Below are 21148 nucleotides of genomic sequence, written 5' to 3'. Positions count from 1 at the left end.
CCTGTTAGAGTTAGTGGGCCAAAGCTAGTGTCATCCTGAGGTGTGTGAGGTAGACCTCAGTGTTAGTCAGTCACAGTGAGAGAAGGCTTCTGTGTGAAGTAGGCCTCTGTATGGAAACGCCTCAGTGTGAGGTAAGCTTCGCTGTGAGGAAGCCCCAGGTTGAAGGCCTTGTGTGTAAAGCTACTGTGAGAAGCTCATGTGTAAGTTCGTTGTGAGAAGAGGCTCTGTGAGAGAGAAGCTGTTTATCTGCATGAGAAAGAAACCCAGTGGAAGCTTTTTTGTGTTATGGAAACCTTGTTTTTGTAAATAGTGCAACCATATTATTTTGCTATAAAGAAAAGCCGCCTAAGGAAGAGATAATATTGGTCTGTGTGTTTTTGTTCTTTTTATCACTTTTGGCTATAAGTGCTGGGTCACACTGCTGCTAAAAAGTTATTCTGATATACGTTTATGAGGAGGGTCTTTTGTTAATAAACCCACTTGCCCAACAGAAGCTAACTATACAGTAGTAAACAACAATACAATTGCTTTTGTCCTCTCAGTTTGATAATAAACTAGGAACAATAATCAAGCAATGACATATTTATCTGTTACAGTAACATATATGCCACCTTTTAGGTTACAAAGCTTTTTCACGCATTTAAAAGTACATACAGTAGAGTCTCACTTATCCAACATAAATGGGCTGGCAGAATGTTGGATAAGCGAATATGTTGGATAATAAGGAGAGATTAAGAAAAAGCCTATTAAACATCAAAATAGGTTATGATTTTACAAATTAAGCACCGAAACATCATGTTAGACAACAAATTTGACAGAAAAAGTAGTTCATTACACATTAATGCTATGTAGTAATTACTGTATTTATGAATTTAGCACCAAAATATCACAATGTAGTTAAAACATTGACTACAAAAATGTGTTGGATAATCCAGAACGTTGGATAAGTGAGACTCTACTGTACATATAAATTAATAAAATAAGTAAAGGTAAAGGTAAAGGTTTCCCCTGACTCTGGGGGTTGGTGCTCATCTCCATTTCTAAGCCGAAGAGCCGGCGTTGTCCATAGACACCTCCAAGGTTATGTGGCTGGCATGACTGTATGGAACGCCGTTAATAACATGCACAATATTCAATATAAGAACTCATAAGGTTCCCTTTTATATCACACTTGATAAGAAAAGGCCATGGAAAGGGGGAGGGAAAATAAATGATATGGTAGGGAGTGGTCTTTGCCTATCTCTTTGTCCTAGGATCCTTTGTGATGCCTACTGTAATGTGTAGATTTTAGCCTTCTCTGTCAAAGAACACTGGTGCCCTATCGAACTAGAATTCCCTGATTCCATAGCATTGAGCCATGGCAATTAAAGTGATGCAGAACTTCATTAACTACAGGGTAAATGCACCCTCAGTGGAAGGGAAATAAATTGTTAGCAGTTCACCTGCTTAAATAAAGTTTCTTGGTCTTTGTTATGTAACTCCGGCTTGAGCTCTACTGATCACAAAAACTGCACAAAACAGTGCAAAGGTACTGGGTTTGTGCTTCTGCAGGTAGAGCACCTTGATATATTATTGTATTCTTTTCTTTTCCACTAAGTGGAGCTGCAGCACAAAGATACGTCTGTCAAATACCAAAGTGACATTATAATCTTGACTCAGCCCAAGATGTTCCTTTTGAACTGAATGTGAAGGAGGAATATTGAATAAGTCCTATTTTATGACAGCCTCGGTGCAGCTTTTTGATATTAAATCAGCATGAGTAAGCAACAGAATTCTAAATTCTTATTGCCATTTTATAATCTAGAATGAAATATCTTTCCTATAGAAGTTCAGTCTTTCCATAAATTGGCATTTTAAAAGAGGACTCTTAGTTCTTTCCTTTCGTACATGAAGGTGGAGATCTGTAGCCAAAATGCAGAGCTGTTTATGTTGTGTTTTGCAGCAGTTACATAATATGCATATATATTTCCATTTACACTAATCAGTTTCTGAGAGTTCATATTTTAACTTCAATACTGATTGCATATATCTTTCTATTAGATTAAAGTGTATGTATGTACAAGGCTGCCTGAGTACCCTGAAAGAAGACCTGATATACCTTATTCTCTCTCCTTCTCCTGCACCAATCCCTGTTTTATGAAGCTTTGGCTTATAGCTGCTGTTACATGCAATTTCTAAACCTGCCTGTGGATTCCATAAAGATACAACATACATATTGTAAAACATCACACAGTTATTCAGATAAGCTGTATAATCTCTATACTCTAGTTAGCAACTAACACTCCATCTGTATTAGGCTGTATGCTTCTATTTCTCAGTAATTTTACTTGCCTTGTACATCCCACCTTTTCTTCTTAGAACACAAAACGGTTTGTAGGATTAATTTCAAACTGTATAGGTAAAGGTTTTCCCTGATGTTATGTCTAATCGTGTCTGACTCTGGGGGTTGGTGCTCAACACAATTTCTAAGCCGAAGAGCCGGTGTTGTCCATAGATATCTCCAAGGTCATATGTCCGGCATGACTGCATGGAGCACCGTTATCTTCCCACTGGAGCGGGAACCTATTGATCTACTCACATTTACATGTTTTCGAACTGCTAGGTTGGCAGAAGCTGGAGCTGACAGCGGGAGATCACTTCACTCCCTGGATTCGAACTGCCAGTTCTTTGGTCAGCAAGTTCAGCAGCTCAGTGGTTTAACCCACTGCGTCATCGGGATCTACTATAGATAGGGGGTTCTGTATAGTTAAATAGAAAAGATTATGGTATTAAATGACAATTAAATTGTAATACTAAGATGCAAATGAATTAAAAATAACCACACGAATAAGGGAAGGATGATGCCAATTCATGAACGGAAGGTCATGCTTATGGGACTTGTTTATTGGGCTTTTGATTCAGAAGATATACATTTAGTTCACCAAAGTAGAGATGTTATCATATTATAATTTTATTAGGTGGTCAGTCAATTTTAATACCTTTTATGTGGAGGTGTGAAGATTAGGGCAATTAATTCTGGTACTTAATATTTTTCTACTGCATTGTTAGTGTATTTAGGTAGTGTGTTTTCAGATTTCAATGTCAATAAAGACTATCATCTGTCTATCTGTCTGTCTATCTATCTCATGCAGTGGTTCTCAACCTGTGGGTCCCCAGATATTTTGGCCTTTAACTCCCAGTAATCCTAACAGCTGGTAAACTGACTGGGATTTCTGGGAGTTGTGGATTATCTGGTGGTGCGGATTCATATAACCCAGTTTAAAGCAGAAAACTTGGGATCAGATCCTGGGATATTGGGTCTATCTGAAAGGGCCCTGAGTCCACACTGCCATATATCACAGTTCAAAGCAGATAATTTGGGATTTTATTTGGCTGGGTAGAAAGGTCCTATAAAGATGAACTTCACAATGTCACCATGGCAATGTTCTGGCAATGGGAGAGGGGCAGTCTGACTCTTTCTTTCCTTCCTCCGTCTCCCTTGTCATGAATACTTTTCAAACATTAAAAAGGTTTTTTTTAATTCAACTTCCAGTATATCACAGAGTATATTACAGGGAATTTGCAGAGAAAGAAGATAGACACACAGACTATATAGCTATCTATGGTGACACATAAATATATTCTAACACTAATTCATCATTCAATCATTCTTGATGCATATGTTACCATCCCTTCTTCCATCTCCTGGAGAATAGAACCAGATCACATTCCCTGCAAATCTGCAATTCCGTGAACACTCCATCTCTCTCCTTTCCTTGGAGAAAGCGGCGGGTAACCAGACTCCACTGTCTGCAACACTTTTGGAAAGGTCTCTTATATAGCAAATTTCTGCTGTTGTTGTTTAAGAAGTTGTAAACGACTGACAGGTTGATTTGCAGCCAATACTTACTGACTCCATCAGTTCCAGATAGATGTTAACTTTTCTTCCCAAGTAAGATGCATTGTGTTTTGCTTCCTTAACTTTAAGAATAATTGTCTTTGGCTATGTAAACATGTTGTTTTCCACCACAGAACTAATCATTGTCTCTGGTCATGTCAGCAGTTCATGAATTATTTCACCTTATATAGTTTTTCAGGCCTCAGTCTTAGGGTGGTGTCTTCAGTCTTTGGCAGACTCCAGTCATACACCTATCATATAATTTCATTCAATCCACACATGATATTTATCACACCATCATACATCTTCTCCCTCTCTTGCTTTCCTTCACCTTCACCTTCACCCTCTCCCTCTCCCCCTCTCTTTCTTTTTCTTTCTTTCTTTCTTTCTTCCTTCCTTCCTTCCTTCCTTCCTTCCTTCCTTCCTTCCTTCCTTCCTTTCTCTCTCTCTCTTTCTTTTCCTTCCCTTTTTTCTTTTTCTTTCCTCCCCTTCCTTCATATATTCCATTTCCTTTCTCTCATTTCTTTTTCTTTTTATCTCTTTCCTTCCTCCCTCCCTTCTCCTCATATACATATCACCTTTCTTTCCTAGTCATATCACAGAGGGTTATTTCTCCTAGCAACAGTCAATACTTAAACTATCATCAGCCAATCTATCACATTACAGAGGGCCACTGTCACCTTTGTGACACAAACAGACAGACAAACATAGACATACTTTGACACACACACATCTATGAAGAAGAAGAAGAAGAAGAAAATATATATTAGCAGTCATGCCGGCCACGTGACCTTGGAGGTGTCTACGGACAACGCCGTCTCTTTGGCTTAGAAATGGAGATGAGCACCAACCCCCAGAGTCGGACACGACTGGACTTAACGTTAGGGGAAACCTTTACCTTTACTCTTTACTTAAAGCCATGAACAGTACCTTTTTGATCTTGCCATAGGCCGTGATATTCTGGTCCTCATCTCCATGTAAAGAAGTGCTGGATGTCACCCCAAACTAGAAAGTGCTATTTCTGAGCATGTAATAACAATTTGGGTACTTTTGAAGGAATTAATAACAATATCAACTTTCCTGTCAATAGTAATCTTCCATATCATTCCAAACATAGGCCACTATAGTTAAATGCAAAATTTAAAGTATTAAAGACAATAGAAGTTTTTGCAGGGAATACATTTTTCTATTATACCTTCGAGAATCCCCCACCAAGTGCTTGTATTATTCAAAACCCACCATTTACTTTACTAGGCATTAGCTGCATGGGGAAAGAGGGTCCATTCTGCTGCAAATAAAGGCATGGACAGATGATACTTCTTTCCTGTTCCTGCCAAACATCAAAAGCAGAACTGTTGTCATACTTCATTTTCACAAACTTGTCGACTGGTGGGACGGGGTAGAAATGTCATCATTTTACACAGCAATTATAATAAGATAATTATGTAACTAAGTAGAACACAGCAAAACTTTTAAAAACTCTGCCATTTTGATCCAACTTTTAGTGAACTGTATTTAGACATTAGCTAACCTTTTTCTATTAAAGTGATTTTTTTTCAGGCATTTGTTTCCTCAATCAGCTGAACTGATGTAAAATTGAAATGATGTATCAGCATAGAAACATTTGTTCCCCTGAACAGTATGATATTCCAGCAGAATGGATGATACTCCCTGGTTCTAGTTTTTTAAAGTCATATTTTTAGTTTTTCTTTTGAAAACTAAGAATCTGATCTGACAGCTTACAGTGAAAAAATGGTAATGCAAATATAAATAAACCAGCAGATACCAGGAAATATAGCATTTTTCCTGTCTTGCATAAATTATACGTAATTAGCGAATCTTGATGTGAAAGGTGATTGGGGAAATGCAGTTCCTTTTAGCTTGCTAAGTGAAGTTGTCAGTTGGGAAGAACATTTTCTCTGATAGTTGATTAGGGGTTAAATGAGCTGAATAAAATGGGCAAATTTTTTTTGCTACTTTCTCTGCATAGTGCAATAGCAATTATTTGAAACATTTTCCTTTTGACAGCAGTAAAACCTAAATGATTATCCACAGCAAGAAAGCATATTTTAAATATCACTATGCATTTTTTCATATTTTGAGGAAGTATGGAATCATTCTCGCAGATATTTTGAAAATGTCCAAACATCTTCCATCATCCATGTATATTCACTGTGTAGTAGAAGCAAGAATTATGAATCCAAATAGAGCCAAGTCACAAGATGCATTTTTTTTTAAAAGCGAGGCTGGGACACACACGATTCTAACCAATGTCAATTACTTAAACCATGGGTTTTCAATTTTTTAAAACCAAGAGCCGGTTCATGGTCCCTCAGACTATTGGGGGCCCAGACTATAGTTTAAAAAATGAATTCCTAAGCACATTGCACATCTTATTTGTAGTGCAAAAAACATGAAATAACAATATAATATTTAAAGTGAAGAACACATTTAACCAACGTTCACTTACCAGTATTTCAATGGGAAGTGTGGGCCTGCTTTTGGCTGATGAGATAGTTGAGTTAATTAGGATTGTTGTTGTTGTGTGCCTTCAAGTCGTTTCAGACTTAAAGTGACCCTAAGTCAAAAGTTTAGGTCAGGGGCTGGAAAAATGACCTTAGGGGCCTGTTTCCAATTTGTGGGCCTTAGTTTGGGGAACCCTGACTTAGACTGTGCAGGTAATTTCAGAAAGGATGCAAAATTTGTACTTATGTTTACAAAATTGGAGAGTATCTATTGCCCTACTCAGACATTTATTCTAACATATTTTCCCCTCCACACAAGTGAGAAAGGGGTGAAAGAAAGTGATTGTAGTTAGGATTACAAAACTGAAAACTGGAGAAGACGCAGGAACATTTAATGATAGCGTAGGAGAGGGAATTTCAGCAGGTGTTTTTTTTGTCATGCAACCTGGTAACATCTGATGAAATTTCCTCTTCCATACAACCATGGAAGGAGCCCCGGTGGCGAAGTGTGTTAAAGCATTGAGCTGCTGAACTTGCAGACCGAAAGGTCCCAGGTTCAAATCCCGGGAGTGGAGTGAGCACCCGCTGTTGCTCCAGCTTCTGCCAGCCTAGCAGTTCGAAAACATGCCAATGTGAGTAGATCAATAGGTACAGCTCCGGCGGGAAGGTAATGGCGCTCCATGCAGTCATGCCGGCCACATAACCTTGGAGGTGTCTACGGACAATGCTGGCTCTTCGGTTTAGAAATGGAGATGAGCACCAACCCTCAGAGTCAGACATGACTGGACTTAATGTCAGGGGAAACCTTTACCTTTACCTTTATACAACCATTAAAGGTATTTATTTATTTATTTATGGCTCTTTTATCCTGCCTTTCTCAACCTCGGAGGGGACTCAAGGCGGCTTCACAACCTAGGCCTGGGGTCCTCAAACTTTTAAAGCCGAGGGCCGGTCCACAATCCTTCAGACTGTTGAGGGGCCGAATTATCATTTGAAAAAAAAACCCGAACAAATTCGTATGCACACTGCACATATCTTATTTGTAGTGCAAAACAACAACAATAACAATGAAAGACCAATACAATATTTAAAAATGAAAATAATTTTAACCAACATAAACCTATCAGGATTTCAACAGGAAGTGTGGGCCTGCTTCTGGCCAGTGAGATAGTCAGGTTAATTAGGATTGTTGTTGTTGTATGTCTTCAAGTCAATTCAGACTTTGGGCGAGCCTAAGTCCAAAATTATTTATTTATTCATTTATTACATTTATTTATTACATTTATATCCCACCCTTCTCACCCTGAAGGGAACTCAGAACAACTGTATGTACATACAATATATTATATTATTAGCATAGCACAATATTAGCATTATATATTACTATATTGAACTATACCACTATACTGTAATATTATATGTAATATATAACATATAATATTATTATATGGTATTATTATTAGTATTATATTGTATAAAATGATAATATTATTATCAATATCATATGTATATACAATATATTTTATTATTAAAACTGATATAAAAATATTATATTATAAATGAGGGCGGGGGCCAGGTAAATGACCTTGGAGGGACGCATCCGGCCCCTGGGCCTTAGTTTGGGGACCCCTGACCTAGGCAATACCTTTAAAAACATAGTACAATAAAAATAACTGTACCATTAAAACAATTAAAACATTTAAATCCACACAACAAGTTAAAATCACGTGATCCGTAGGCGTAGTCCGGAGCCATTCCATAGGTCAATGACACATCTTTCGTAGCTAATTATTGCACTAGATTTTAGAAGGTTTGATCAAAGAGCTACATCTTCACTTTTTTGCGGAAGGTCAGGAAGGAGGGAGCTGATTTAATCTCCCCGGGGAGGGGCCATAGGTGAGGGGCCACCACCCAGAAGGCTCTGACTCTTGTCTCCGCCAATCACGCCTGTGAAGAAGGCGGAGCCGAAAGCAGGGCCTTTCCAGATGATCTTAAACTCCGAGATGGTTCATGGAGGGAGATACGTACAGACAGGTAAGCTGGGCCAGAACTGTTTAGGGATTTATAGGCTAAAGCCAGCACTTTGAATTGTGCTCGGTAGCAGATTGGCAGCCAGTGGAGCTGGCACAACAGGGGGGTTGTATGCTCCCTGTACGCAGCTCCGGTGATAAATCTGGCTGCTGCTTGTTGGACCAGTTGCAGCTTTTGAACAGTTTTCAAAGGTAACCCCATGTAGAATGCGTTGCAGTAATCTATTCAGGATGTAACCACAGCGTGGACTACCGTGGCCAAGTTAGACTTCTCAAGGTACTGGTGCACAAGTACAGGTACAGGAGTTTTCTCCAGTTTTCACTTTGTTAACCAGTGTGGTTGTAATATCAGTCCTGAGTGATAGGACAAAGTACATTGGGGTCAGCATCTTGTTAGTGATGGGCAGCTTATGTTGTGTAGGTGGCCTTTATGGATAAGGCTCAGAGGACCAATCCCTTTCCTTGTGCTATATTCAAAAATATTCCATGCTCAGCATTTCTTGAGTCAGTTGTGCTTTTTAAAGTAAAAATGATAACGGCTCATTCACTAAAAATAACAAATTCACAAAACAGTTCACAGTAGTTATCCTCACGACAGGAACAAACTAAACACTTTTTTCTTGAGTGGATTTCTTCTTTATACAACTGCAGAAAACTGAAGCAACAAATAATTATCTTGTTCACGAAGCCAGGATACCCTTGACTGGTAAACACCCACTGTTGGCATTGTTACCAGCAGCCTCTGCTACCTCAGAGCTCTGTTTTTTCTCAGTATGCTTGATACCACACCCAACTAACACATTGTAGCTGCTTCATTACAGTAACAGACTGGCTCTGATTCTTATAATAACTTAGAAAGAGCTCATAGTAAATCATGAGAAGCGGCAGACCTGCCATGGCTTTCCCTGTCCTCTGTGTACATTTCAATATCTCTCACTTAAAAAAAAATCTAAAAATATGACACCTGCTCTGATGGACTATCTTCTTTTGTGTAAATACATAGGCACATTCTTTTGCATTCTGCTGTAATATGAAATAGAATAGAATTGGAATAGAATTTAGAACTATCACTGTGACTTGTTTATTTGTTCTTTCTTTTAATATATCTTACTCTTCTGCCCAAGAACAGATTCTCAAGGGCGATTATCACATAAACAATGATGACATGTTGATGGCACTTCATTGTCTGAGGTGAGAACATTGATTGATAGTGGTGATTTGACTAGTAAGTCTTTTGTGGAGATGTTAATTATTCTTTAATCCTAAAATTCTTATTGCATGACAACTTATTGCATAAGATTTATGTATTAAAGCTCTTTAAAACTCAGTGGAAGCTGACTGTGTTCAATGAGTGCAACACCTAAACATTTGCATTGCTGTTGTCGAAGGCTTTCATGGCCGGGATCACAGGGTTGTTGTATGTCTTTCGGGCTGTGTGGCCATGTTCCAGAAGTATTCTCTCCTGACGTTTCGCCCACATCTATGGCAGGCATCCTCATGTTGGAGGCATAGATAAATTAGGCAAGGAAAGGAAATCTATCTATCTATCTATCTATCTATCTATCTATCTATCTATCTATCTATCTATCTATCTGTGGAGACTCCAGGGTGTGACAAGAGTCCTTTGTCAGTTGGAAGCCAGCATTAATGTTTCAGTTAATCACCCTAATTAGCATTGGAAAGGTTTGTCTCTTGACTGGGTATTACCTCACACCTCTGAGGATGCCTGCCATAGATGTGGGCGAAACGTCAGGAGAGAATACTTCTGGAACATGGCCATACAGCCCGGAAAACATACAACAACCCTCTAAAGAGTAGAGCTAAAGCATTGTGAACTAGAATGGATGATTCCATCAATATCTTTAAATGAACAGATGGGTTGTGGTATGTCAGGAATACTTTATGGCCCATGTCCAACTCAACTGGATGAACATCTAGAGCAGTGTGTGCTTAGTCCCATGCAAATAATTCATTGATGAACCGTGGGCAGAAATCAAGAAGCAGGAGTAAATATATTCCCTCTTCCCCTCTAAAAGCTGCTCATTTGCAACTCCCATCAAATACCTGATAGGTTTTGTGCAAAGTAGATAGAAAACTGAGAAATGCAGTGGTTCTCGACCTGTGGGTCCACAGGTGTTCTGGCCTACAACACCCAGAAATCCCAGCTAGTTTACCAGCTGTTAGGATTTCTGGGAGTTGAAGACCAAAACATCTGGGGACCCACAAGTGGAGAACCACTGGAGTAAATGCATCTGTTTTCACCTGCAATTCTTTTATCTCATAGGAAAACACGTGCAGAAACCTGCTTCCATCAATTTGTGTCCTTATTTGGATCATACGGAATAGGCACCCTCACTACAATATGGAAAAATCCTCTATAAGCTAGGCAAACCCTGGGAGGTGTTTATGCACATCACAGACAGTGAAGATTTAAAAGTGAAAATAGTTTTTATATCTAGTCACGCTTTGGAAAAACATCCTTTGGACTGTAACTCCAAGAATTCCAGAGGCAGAATGTTGTACAGAGAAATCTGAAGACTGTGGCCCCGAATTCACCTTTCCAAGGGTCCCTTCATCTGGCAAATCAGAGAAAGACAAATGGCAGTTGATGAACTCCTGTATCAGATTAGTTAGTAAGGTGAAAAATAAAACCGAAAGCACTCAAGGCATCAACAGGAAATAAAACATTTTTATTGGATATCTGTGTAGTATGTATGTTTTATTTTAACAACACCTGGAAAACTCTACCGTGGGATTCACTACACAAAAGTGAAACAAAATATAAACCACCTCATCAAAACTGAATGTAAAATACATCTAAATTTGTCAGCTCGCGGGCCACGAGCAATATGGCAGGATAGAACACCCCAAACGTTTCTACAAGATACAGAGAAAAAACCCACACAGAAACACTCAAGCAGGCAGTAAATATACACAAAGGCAACTAGGATCTTTCTACAGCATCAGATTCTAATACTTTTACACAGCTTTGTCAGAAAGGTACATGTGGTTTCTTTGAGGATGAAAATGTCATCTTGGTCAAATAGCAGGTCTGCTCTCTGCTGAGAACCATAGTACATTACCAACCAATTCTGTGGTGACATTCAGTCTGGCAGTGTAGGAAGAGAATGCATTAAGAATACCTTAACACAATGAATCTATTCTGGCAGCTTGAGCCTGGATATTTGAGGATGTTTCCCCCTCCCCTTCCACTCTCTGCCAGGCTGTTCAATTAAAGAAAGTAATGCTGGAGTTTGTTAATTTTTCCCGGAAGGCTGCAAGACTGGGTTTAGCTCTTCACTTTGGTGGGATTTGGTCCTTTGAAGAATATAAGGTTCTAAAGGTATTCTTGGATTTTTTTTTTCTATATACCTCTCAGCTTATCTGACTCAATTATGCTTTTGCTGCTTAGTATACAAAATAGAAAGACCCAATAGATGTTGCAGCATGTCTTTTAAGATGCTATGTAGAAAGCGGATTATGTTGCAACACATTCTATTTGTGGCTTGTGAGTTAAATTCTCCACTTTTTAGGGAGTGAAGGTGCAGGTGCACAGCTCTGAAAAAGGGGGAATTCATCATTCAGAAATGGTTGGTGATGCCTTTTAGAGTTAAAGCAACAACAACCATATATCAAATCATTCTTGTCAGCTGAAGGGTCCTTTTGTGGAAGGGGGATGCGCGTCCCTGTTTTGGGTGATACTGAAAACATAACAAGTACTTCCAGGGTATTACAATATATTCACAGTCTCTCAAGGAAATGAAGGAATGAGTGAGTACACAAATAAATAAATAATCAAATAAATAAATGGAGTCTCCAAGAAAGAGAACTGAGCTGAAAAGGAATGCCTATGTATGACACAGTAAAATCATGTCATATGAAACGATGGGCTGCTTTATCTATAGAACAAGCATTTACCATCAAAATGGGGTGATGTGAAATATTGCACAGTGTTGACAAAATGCTGTGTGGTCTATCCGTTCTATATGATGCCCTTGTCCTATGCATAGCTTCCCAGTTCTGAATTGGTCCATAGTCTGAGAACTGCTTGTGCTATGCACTCCTTCGGCAGTGCAGTAGAAGGGAATGGCAGTATTTTTACAATATCACTACGGAATAAATTGATTGCTATCCACTGAGAAAACTACAGTTTCTAAGCACACACGGCAGTCACAGTGATACACAGAGCAGTCTTTTAAGACGCTTATGGAATGACTAATAGCTTCATAATAGTGCCATTTACTACATAGTAACATTGAAAACATTTAAAAACTCCGCCTGAAACGAGCATCTAGTGTACATAAGAGGTTGCTTGAGTTTGCTAGAACTTGTTCTTTGTTTTGTTTCACTTTTTTTAAAGGACAAATTAAAACTTATTAAGTATAAATAGTATATAAAAGGTCACTAGCTGTTATCTTTTGGCTTGCTTTGAAGTGCATTCAGAAATATGGCTAAATTTTTTCTCCTCTTTTGATGGGATTTTACAATACTGTCTCGTCACCATGAAACTACTTTTGTATAATAAACACACACGGCTGTGATTTTTGTTTTAAAAAATATTTCTGCATTCCCTCTCATCTGGCTTAGTATAATAAAATATTTTGTTACAAAGTCTAATGTGCAAACTCATTAGAATTAGAGAATGTGAGATCACGGATGGGATTCACAGTATGTAAATTTTGTATAAAGGTGATAACGGAGAGCTACTGGTTTTTGGGTATGTTTACCATGGTTTGTTAAGAGGTTTGCTACTATAGCATCCCAAACCATATGATTAAGTGCTTCTTCCCAATTTATATGTTGCTGTCATGCCCCCTCTCCTCCCGCCCCCCCAAGGAATTGTGCCTTTGATTTCTAAGTGTAAAGCCTTGATTTTAGTTTTTTTTTATATATATACACACACGTAGGAAAATAAAAACACAATATACTAGCTTCTGGCTACGCTTCCTTGAGGTCAGCTGTGGAGCTGCTCAGATCATGCTAAGTTGCCCATGAGAAAAGACTACCAATGGGTTTCACCCCTTAAAGGAGTGCCGTGTGAGCATATCTTGGTATTATAATGGTTCGATTGAAAGCTCAGATTTAAGTTGTCCTTTAAGATGTCAGTGTAACACTACTAGTGCCTTACAAGTTGGAATTTTTTTTCTGGAATGCAGACGATACAATAATTACCCTATAATATATTATCAGCTCTCCTATATCTCAGTCAATTTACATAATTTAAAATATAACATCTTATTAAAAACATCTAGATATACACAGATTAGGAAACGCTTACAACATACAAAGAAACGGACTAGAAATAAATTTTTAGCATACTGGTATGTACAACTGTGTGATACAATAAATAATTTCTGTCATGCTCTATCTACACATATTGCTTAAAAGAAGAAGTAGATCTGAGGGCAGTGGCGAGATGGAGGGCCTTATAGGGCTTTCTACATTTAAAGTTGTGCAAATTAAAACAAGATTTGAAGTACCACTGATCTGTGTTAGGGATGCATGGCTGGAAATAAAAGGACCCATATTACTGAGGTATTTACAGATACTGGCTAAAGAGCACTATATGGGCAAATGCAGAAAGGCTTCTTTTCTCACTTCGTCTTCCTTTTTTTTTTTTTTTACTTCTTGGATGCAAGCATGGCGTCTACCTCTTCCTCTTGCTGTAAGGTGTGCCACTGTGCAATGGGTCGCCTCGGGTTGGCCAACATGTCTGACCAATGTCGCAGCTCTGCTCCAGTGCTGTTGTAGCCCACAAACACTTTGCCAATGGCATCATTCTTGCCAATCTTGTCATAGTCCAAAACAGTCACAACAACTTGCACTTTCTAAAACAGGGTGAGAGAGAACATAGCAAGGAATGAAAAGGGGAAACTTCAAGCTAGATTGCCTACATACAACTGGCTTGGCTGATGTGAGCGTTCCTGTTTTGTGTTCACAAATGCCAGCTGATCATTATTTTGACAATATTTCCATTATTGTAACTCACCCCTGCCCCAACCTACTGCACCAGGCATCAGCTACATGGGGAAGAGGAAGTCAATTCTGCCAATGACTGAAATGTGGTTGAATTATGTTTCCATCAAGTTGGGGGAGGGGAGGGGGTCAGGCCAAGCCAGGAGAGATTACTTAGGCCATTTGTACAGATTATCTGCTTTGAATTGGATTATATGTCAGTGTAGATTTATATAATCCATTTCAAAGCAGATAATGTGGATTATCTGCTTTGAAATTCTGGATTATATGTCAGTATAGAAGGGGCCTTAGTTACTGATTTAAGTGTAATTTGATACATGACTCTGACCTCTACCTTAAAGACCACGTGTTATCTTCCTGATCTTCAAGAATAGTAGTCATAAATTTGGATGGAGACTGTTTTTGTATTTCTCTATAATTACACCAACCCAACTTCACTACAGTTTCCTTTGTGTTATATTCCAACAGTCCTTCCCAGAATCTTATCACTGATATTCTAAAATTTGTACGACTATGTCTCTGCTTCTGCTCAAACATCTTAGTAAAAAATGCCAAAAAAACCTGATCTGATCTTGTTTTTTTTTAAAAAAATTTTTTTTTCAGTGTAACAATAATACCACTGTAACATCATGTTCTTGTTCTTCTTTCTTAATGTACTGGTGCTTCAGATCCTAAAACTTAGATGTTGGCACATTGTTTTGAATCCATGATTTATAATTAGCATAAAAGGTATATGATCTATGTGTTTGCAGTACTGCTTTAACACTGCCCAAATACCAGTACTTTGTGCTGAAACCAGAGTCTTCCCACATCAATAATCTAGGTTATTTGTTCTCATATTTATGTATCTTATAAGACTGGATCTGGCAGTACAGTTGATAGAGGAGCTTTGCATATTATGGTATTATGACTCCATCTTTAGTTAGCATATAAATCAAATCTATAGTATGAAAAATGTGGAAACGTAAGACTGAATTTCTCTCAACTGCATTAAGTTAGTCAATAAATCTGTTTGCTTATCACTATGTTCATAATCTGTTTGTGCTGAATATTATTACAACTTCTGTCACCTACTTTTTGACAGCAAACCAACAGTTCCTAAGTACAGTATATTATTCTCTTGAAGCAGTCACACTCATTTTAGACCACAGAGTTTTGGTATGTAGATGCTAATGAAGGCATTCACACTTCATAATTAGTGAGATTACTTTTAAATATTTATGAGTTCTAAGAAATGGAATTCTAAGGCCAAATAAGCAACTGATGTTTGACTTTACCTGGATTTGCTCAAATGGTACTTCAAAGCTGAAAGACTCATTGTAATAGGGATTCAGGGTGTTCTTCTTAATTGTTGTCTTCTTCTTCTTCAGTCGTTTCCCATTCTGCATCAGATGAATCTTCACATAGGGATCTGAACAATAAAAAGAAAAACAAGGCTGTAAGGAAATGGGAACATCAGCGAATACATTATGTCCTCTGGTGAGGATAATACTTGACACGAAAGAAGCCAGGAGGCACACAATCTCTTCTGAGCTAGCTGGATATGCATTGTTAGCAAGATCCATATTTGCACAAGATAAAGAGCAGATATAGTTGCAAAGTAACTGTTCAGATAATGCAGCTATGGTAAATCGTGACACTGTATTATGGGAATTGGCAGAGGCGGCATTATGGTAAAATGTCTGTGCTCAGAAATATCAGTCTGTACATAGATAGTCAAAGTGTCACTGCAGGGGCAAAAGCTGTCTCTCCAGATCTTTAATCATGAGTAATGTGCTCTCCCCTATTCATGTTTGTTTTCCTCCTTGCAAGGCTCTAGGGAAGAATTAACTTGGAAGCGGAGAAGGTTGCACCTCTTCTCTTTACTGTTCTAACTGAAGATGGGCTCAGAGGTGTCTGCTGACAACATCAGAGTACATGGCTGACGCAAATGAACACAACTACCTCATCTTTCATCTACAGTACAGGGAAACCTATCAAAACAATTCTACTTTTCTTGGCACAAGAGGTGATGATGGGGATTAATTTAAATTGCTTTTAAAAAATGAGAATAGATGTGGGAATCATGACAACTTGCAGTTGTTGCTTGACTGAAAATCTAGCATTCCTCTGCATTGGTCATATTAATAAAGGTTGCTAAGCTTTGTAGTCCAAGAACATTTGAAGGGCTGCTTGAGTCCCATTTCTGGGTTAGATAGATTTTATGAAAGATAGTCATTAATCATGACAATTGAAATTGCTATAAACAGAACACATAGATTAGATGTGAGCCAAAGAGGAATGACTGTCTTCATCATACTTTGGAAATAAAATTACTAAAGTAATTCTGTCTAGCCACTGCGGAGAGACAAGCTTGATAGACTAACTATATCTTTGACCTGATCCCCATCTAATCTACCAAGGCATCTTCTCTATGGACCTCATCATACTTACCTTAAACAGCGTCCTAGGACGCTTCTACCCAATTTTCATGACAGAGCCCCATGCCGGACATCACATGATGTGGTGTGACTTCCAGCAGAGGCCCCACCTCCCAACTGGGATGAAAACATTGCCGGACACTTTCTCCTCAACACTGAGTTGTGCTGGCTCAATGGAGTTTGTATTATGTTGTTGGGGGGGGGGGGGTTGCAGCTAACTATCTTCCTTCCTTGAATCACTAGGCAATGAAGTATTTGGCGGTTTTCTCTGGGGATTTGGCCCTTAATTTAGCAGTTTTTCCTTTGCTGTTCATATGCCTCTAAGGACCTCATCACTTTGAGGTCCAAAACAGATGCAATAACGGGAGGATTCACCAGGCAGCATGGTGAATTTGACAGGCGCGGGGGAAACCATTGCCCCATACCCTGCATCACCTGCATTGGTGCATTCCCCATCCCATGGGGTGAAAGTGTTGCTTCCCAGCTAACCTCTGAGCTGGACCTATTCTTTTCAATTGTGCTAGGATGTTGCTAGGACTCTAGGAGGATGGAACCCAGCTGGAAGTAGCTGTGCATCAAATGATGGGATCCAGCAGGCACTATCCTCTCAGTGTCCTGAAAGTGTCCTAGGACACTGACATTGTCAAATGCATTGAGGTCTTAGGACACAAATGTCCAATTTGTGACCAGGTTTGGGATCCCTAACTTCCAATGCCCCTGCATGGATGGAGACACAACCTTCTAGTGTTCCTCCATGATGTCAATTAATGTTTTGATCCTCATACATTAAGGGTAAAGATCTGAATAAGGCTGCGTAACTACATTCTAATATAAGGAGTTCTGTAGATATACTCAGACAAATTTGTTTATAGGGACCTAAGCCCCTTCCACACTGTTTCTATATCCCAGTCAGATTTATGCACTGATCTCACAATCAAACATGCTGAGAAGATTGGGAGAGAGCTTACACATGCACAACCACATCCTTGTCCTCATTTTAAATCAGCATTTCTCAACCTAGGGGTCAGGACCCCTGGGGGGGGGGTGTCACTAGGGGTTGCCAGAGAGGTTGCCAAATTTGTAGGTAGCATGCCAAGTTTGGTGCAGGTCCAATGTGGGCTGGGATCAGAGTGCTCTTTGATTGTAGGTTAACTATAAATTTCAGCAACTACAACTCCCAAATGCCAAGATCTATTTTCCCCAAACTCCACCAGTGTTCACATTTGGGCATATTGAGTATTTGTGTCATGTTTGGTCTAGACCCATCATTGTTTGAGTCCACCGTGTTCTCTGGATATAGGTGAACTACAACTCCAAAACCCAAGGTCAATGCCCACCAAACCCTTCCAGTATTTTCTGTTGGTCATGGGAGTTCTGTGTGCCAAGTTTGTTCAATTCCATCATTGGTGGAGTTCAGAATGTTCTTTGATTGTAGGTGAACTATAAAATCCAGCAACTACAACTCCCAAATGATAAAATCAATCCCCCTGCAACCCCACCAGTATTTGGGTGTATTGGGTATTTGTGTCACATTTAGTCAAGTGAATGAAAATATTTCCTGCATATCAGATATTTTCATTATGATTCATAACAGTAGCAAAATGACAGTTATGAAGTAGCAATGAAAATAATGTTATGGTTGGGGGTCACCACAACATGAGGAACTGTATTAAGGGGTTGCAGCATTAGGAAGGTTGAGAACCACTGTTTTAAATGACTAGCTGAATGCTTGCATAAATCAGATTTCCTGTTGAGTTGAACTCCTACACATTAAATCACAGATTTTAAAGAATTAACCAGTTTTGTTTTAAGCAGTTAATAGATGTCCAACACCTTTGACTTAGAAGTGCATTTCTTTACAAAGAAATGCACTGGCGCATGAAAAAGAACAATTTTGAGGGGGAAAGGAATACTCGAGGGTGAGAGAAATCAGCTTCTGAGAGGGCGAGAGAATGCCTTCTAATCTCACTTCCTTATGTTTTTGTATGAGCACCCAATCTGCCAGAGAATAAATGCACCAGGCTATAATTAGGAAGTAGAGTGTGAAGATTTAAAAACTCATCTAGCCTTTTTTCAGAGAAGTGTTTTCCCCCCTTTTGACCTGAGTACTACTGCTTTGGTTCACTGATTTTAAAAGGCTGAAGGTGTGATGTATTTAAATGCATTCAGTTCAGGCTGTAAAAGTCAGGAGCAAGATTGTTTCTCTGCAGCTCTAATATGAGATGGTCAAAACTGTTTTAAAGGTACTAAAATCACCTCAGACAACCAACAGGGGGAAAAAGCTATGAACAAGAAACTTAAAGATGGTCTTAATCTATTAGTAGTTTCTTTTCAAAGTTAATTAAGCAACTATTTTCCACTGCACACTTCAGACTTTTTTCCATTTTATTCTATTCTTAAGGCCATTCATGTTCAGTTGTGGAACTAGGGTCATCATATTTGGGAGCTGTGATGGAATTACAGTTGCAGTCCTGAACTTTGATTAGGAAATACTTTGAGTTAAATTTCCATGAAACTCACTGCAAGAACCCTGCCCTAAAACTAACTGCTGGTCCCAACTAGTGTTGATGCATTAAATCAGGAGAATTTCCATAAATGTTGATTTACCATTCAGTACTTAATTCAGTGGATTTAGGACTTTGGTTACTAATCATGCAAGGTTTTTGTGAGGATACAGCAGGGTAAGCTCAGTGTTTTTGGTTTAATATAATTATGTTTTGCTCCACAGCCATCAAGCAAAAAAATCCTTTATTGTTTCCATATAACCTGCAACAGATATGTTGCTGTCCTATAATGCCAAAGGCATAATCTCTCATAATACAGGAAATGAATAGAGTGCTTACTTATTTTCAATGGGTATTGTTTTGACAATTCCACTTGGAGCTCACCGGGTGTGACTGTACTGATCACTGAGAAAGGGATACTGAGAGAAATAGCCCTTATTGACTGAAGGATAGTTAGGTAGACATGGGTTATATTTGTAGCAGCAGATACATCAAATACAATAAGGCTTGGGCAGATTCTCTTAAAAGTAATTACTTAAAGTTACACCCTTAAAGTTGCAAAAAGTAGTAATTCAACTTAAAATGTAACCAATATTTCCCTATTCTCAAAAATAAGAAGAATACTTTATTGTTTTAAAAGACATCATTAAATTATATCTATATGATTTACTGATATAAGCTAGATGCACATGGTCAATGCAGATGGAGAACATGGATTATGGAAATACCTTGGGGGAAAAAAAGGAGTAAAAAGGGGGTTCGGCTAGGAAGCATAGCATTATTCTTCTTCTGAAGGGCTGAGTAAAAGCTGTTGCTTCTTATAGTTATTAATATTCAGAACATGGAAGCCCAGTAGTGGAAAAATTCAGAACAATTTGTATTGTGCATTATTCGTTTTACAAGAACATCTCAAGGGAGGGTTAATAAAGAAGCCTTTAAAGGCAGCAGGGATTTTCAAGCGACATGCTTTGTTTTACTGAAGTTCAGAGGCAAAGATGTCAGCTCATTATTTAGAGGCAAACAAAAAGCTTGTGTCTCATTTGAAATGAAAGTTGAGGTAATATCAGGCTGACAGTAAATGCAGCAATTTTGAGAACATAGTTGCTCGTCTACAAAGCAAGCTCAATAGCCATAGCGAGAAGCTTGCAGACAAGGGATATTTAATCTAATAGATAATGAAAAATGTGCATGTGGCACACAAAAGAAAAATCTGGTATCTTAGAGACAACAACACTATGAAAGAAATCACACTTATCAGTGGCATCAAATTTAGATGGAGGAGATGAGGCTGTGGAATGCAACAGAATGATACTAAAATATTCCTTCAAAAGAAACCTTGAGCACCCAAGCCACTGTTTGTCAATGGTTGTTAAAATGAATATTAAGCTGTAGGTACTTTATTTTTCTCTCTCTTCAGAACATTTAAAACTCAGGATTCTTGAACAGATGCTCCCAGAAACAGAGTGATAAAAGGTGGCTAGACTGCAATTGAATTAATGAGCATTGAATATATAATCAAGACACAAATATAGATATTTTTAAGAGGCCGGCAGGACCTCTTAACTGGGGTGTATCAGAAAACTGTGGTAGCTAAGCAGAACATTCATTGAAGCTTCATTTTATGAGAGAGTAAGTACTGATCTTCAGTTACTTAAGGGTATTCCAAATATTTGCAGTATGTTTTGGAGATCAATGCACAACTATGCTATAGTTGTGATACTGGGCAGCACAGATAAATGGAAAGATTACATATAACCCAAAAATGTCAGTATCTGGAAAAGAAACAACCCTACACTCAAAAACAGAAGATAAAATCATACATTGTTTGGCGTTTACACCCTAATCCCAAACATGCCCATTTGTGATGACGTGTACC

General features: G+C 38.6%; 1 protein-coding gene and 1 long non-coding RNA gene across 6 annotated transcripts in view; one reads left to right on the top strand and one right to left on the bottom strand.

Annotated features, from left to right (window-relative positions):
* Window positions 1-7926: 7926 nt before the first annotated feature.
* On the top strand, window positions 7927-12217 carry LOC134299547 (uncharacterized). The gene is made up of 2 exons (XR_010006765.1): window positions 7927-9563; window positions 10657-12217. It is a non-coding gene; the product is annotated as an uncharacterized LOC134299547 (long non-coding RNA).
* Window positions 11042-21148, bottom strand: part of syt1 (synaptotagmin 1) — a 414399-nt gene continuing 404292 nt past the window's right edge. For all 5 annotated transcript variants that reach the window (XM_008110941.3, XM_062982655.1, XM_062982654.1 and 2 more), the window contains 2 exons: window positions 15626-15759; window positions 11042-14200 (listed from right to left, as the gene is read on the bottom strand). In XM_008110941.3, the coding sequence (XP_008109148.1) occupies window positions 13994-14200; window positions 15626-15759 (341 nt within the window). In that variant the 3' untranslated portion in view covers window positions 11042-13993. The remainder of the gene's footprint in view (window positions 14201-15625; window positions 15760-21148) is intronic.

Source organism: Anolis carolinensis, chromosome 5 (genome assembly GCF_035594765.1).
Source record: "Anolis carolinensis isolate JA03-04 chromosome 5, rAnoCar3.1.pri, whole genome shotgun sequence".
Classification (NCBI taxonomy): domain Eukaryota; kingdom Metazoa; phylum Chordata; class Lepidosauria; order Squamata; family Dactyloidae; genus Anolis; species Anolis carolinensis.
The sequence above is the reverse complement of the archived record's forward strand: the minus strand, read 5'-3'. Positions and strand labels throughout refer to the sequence as shown.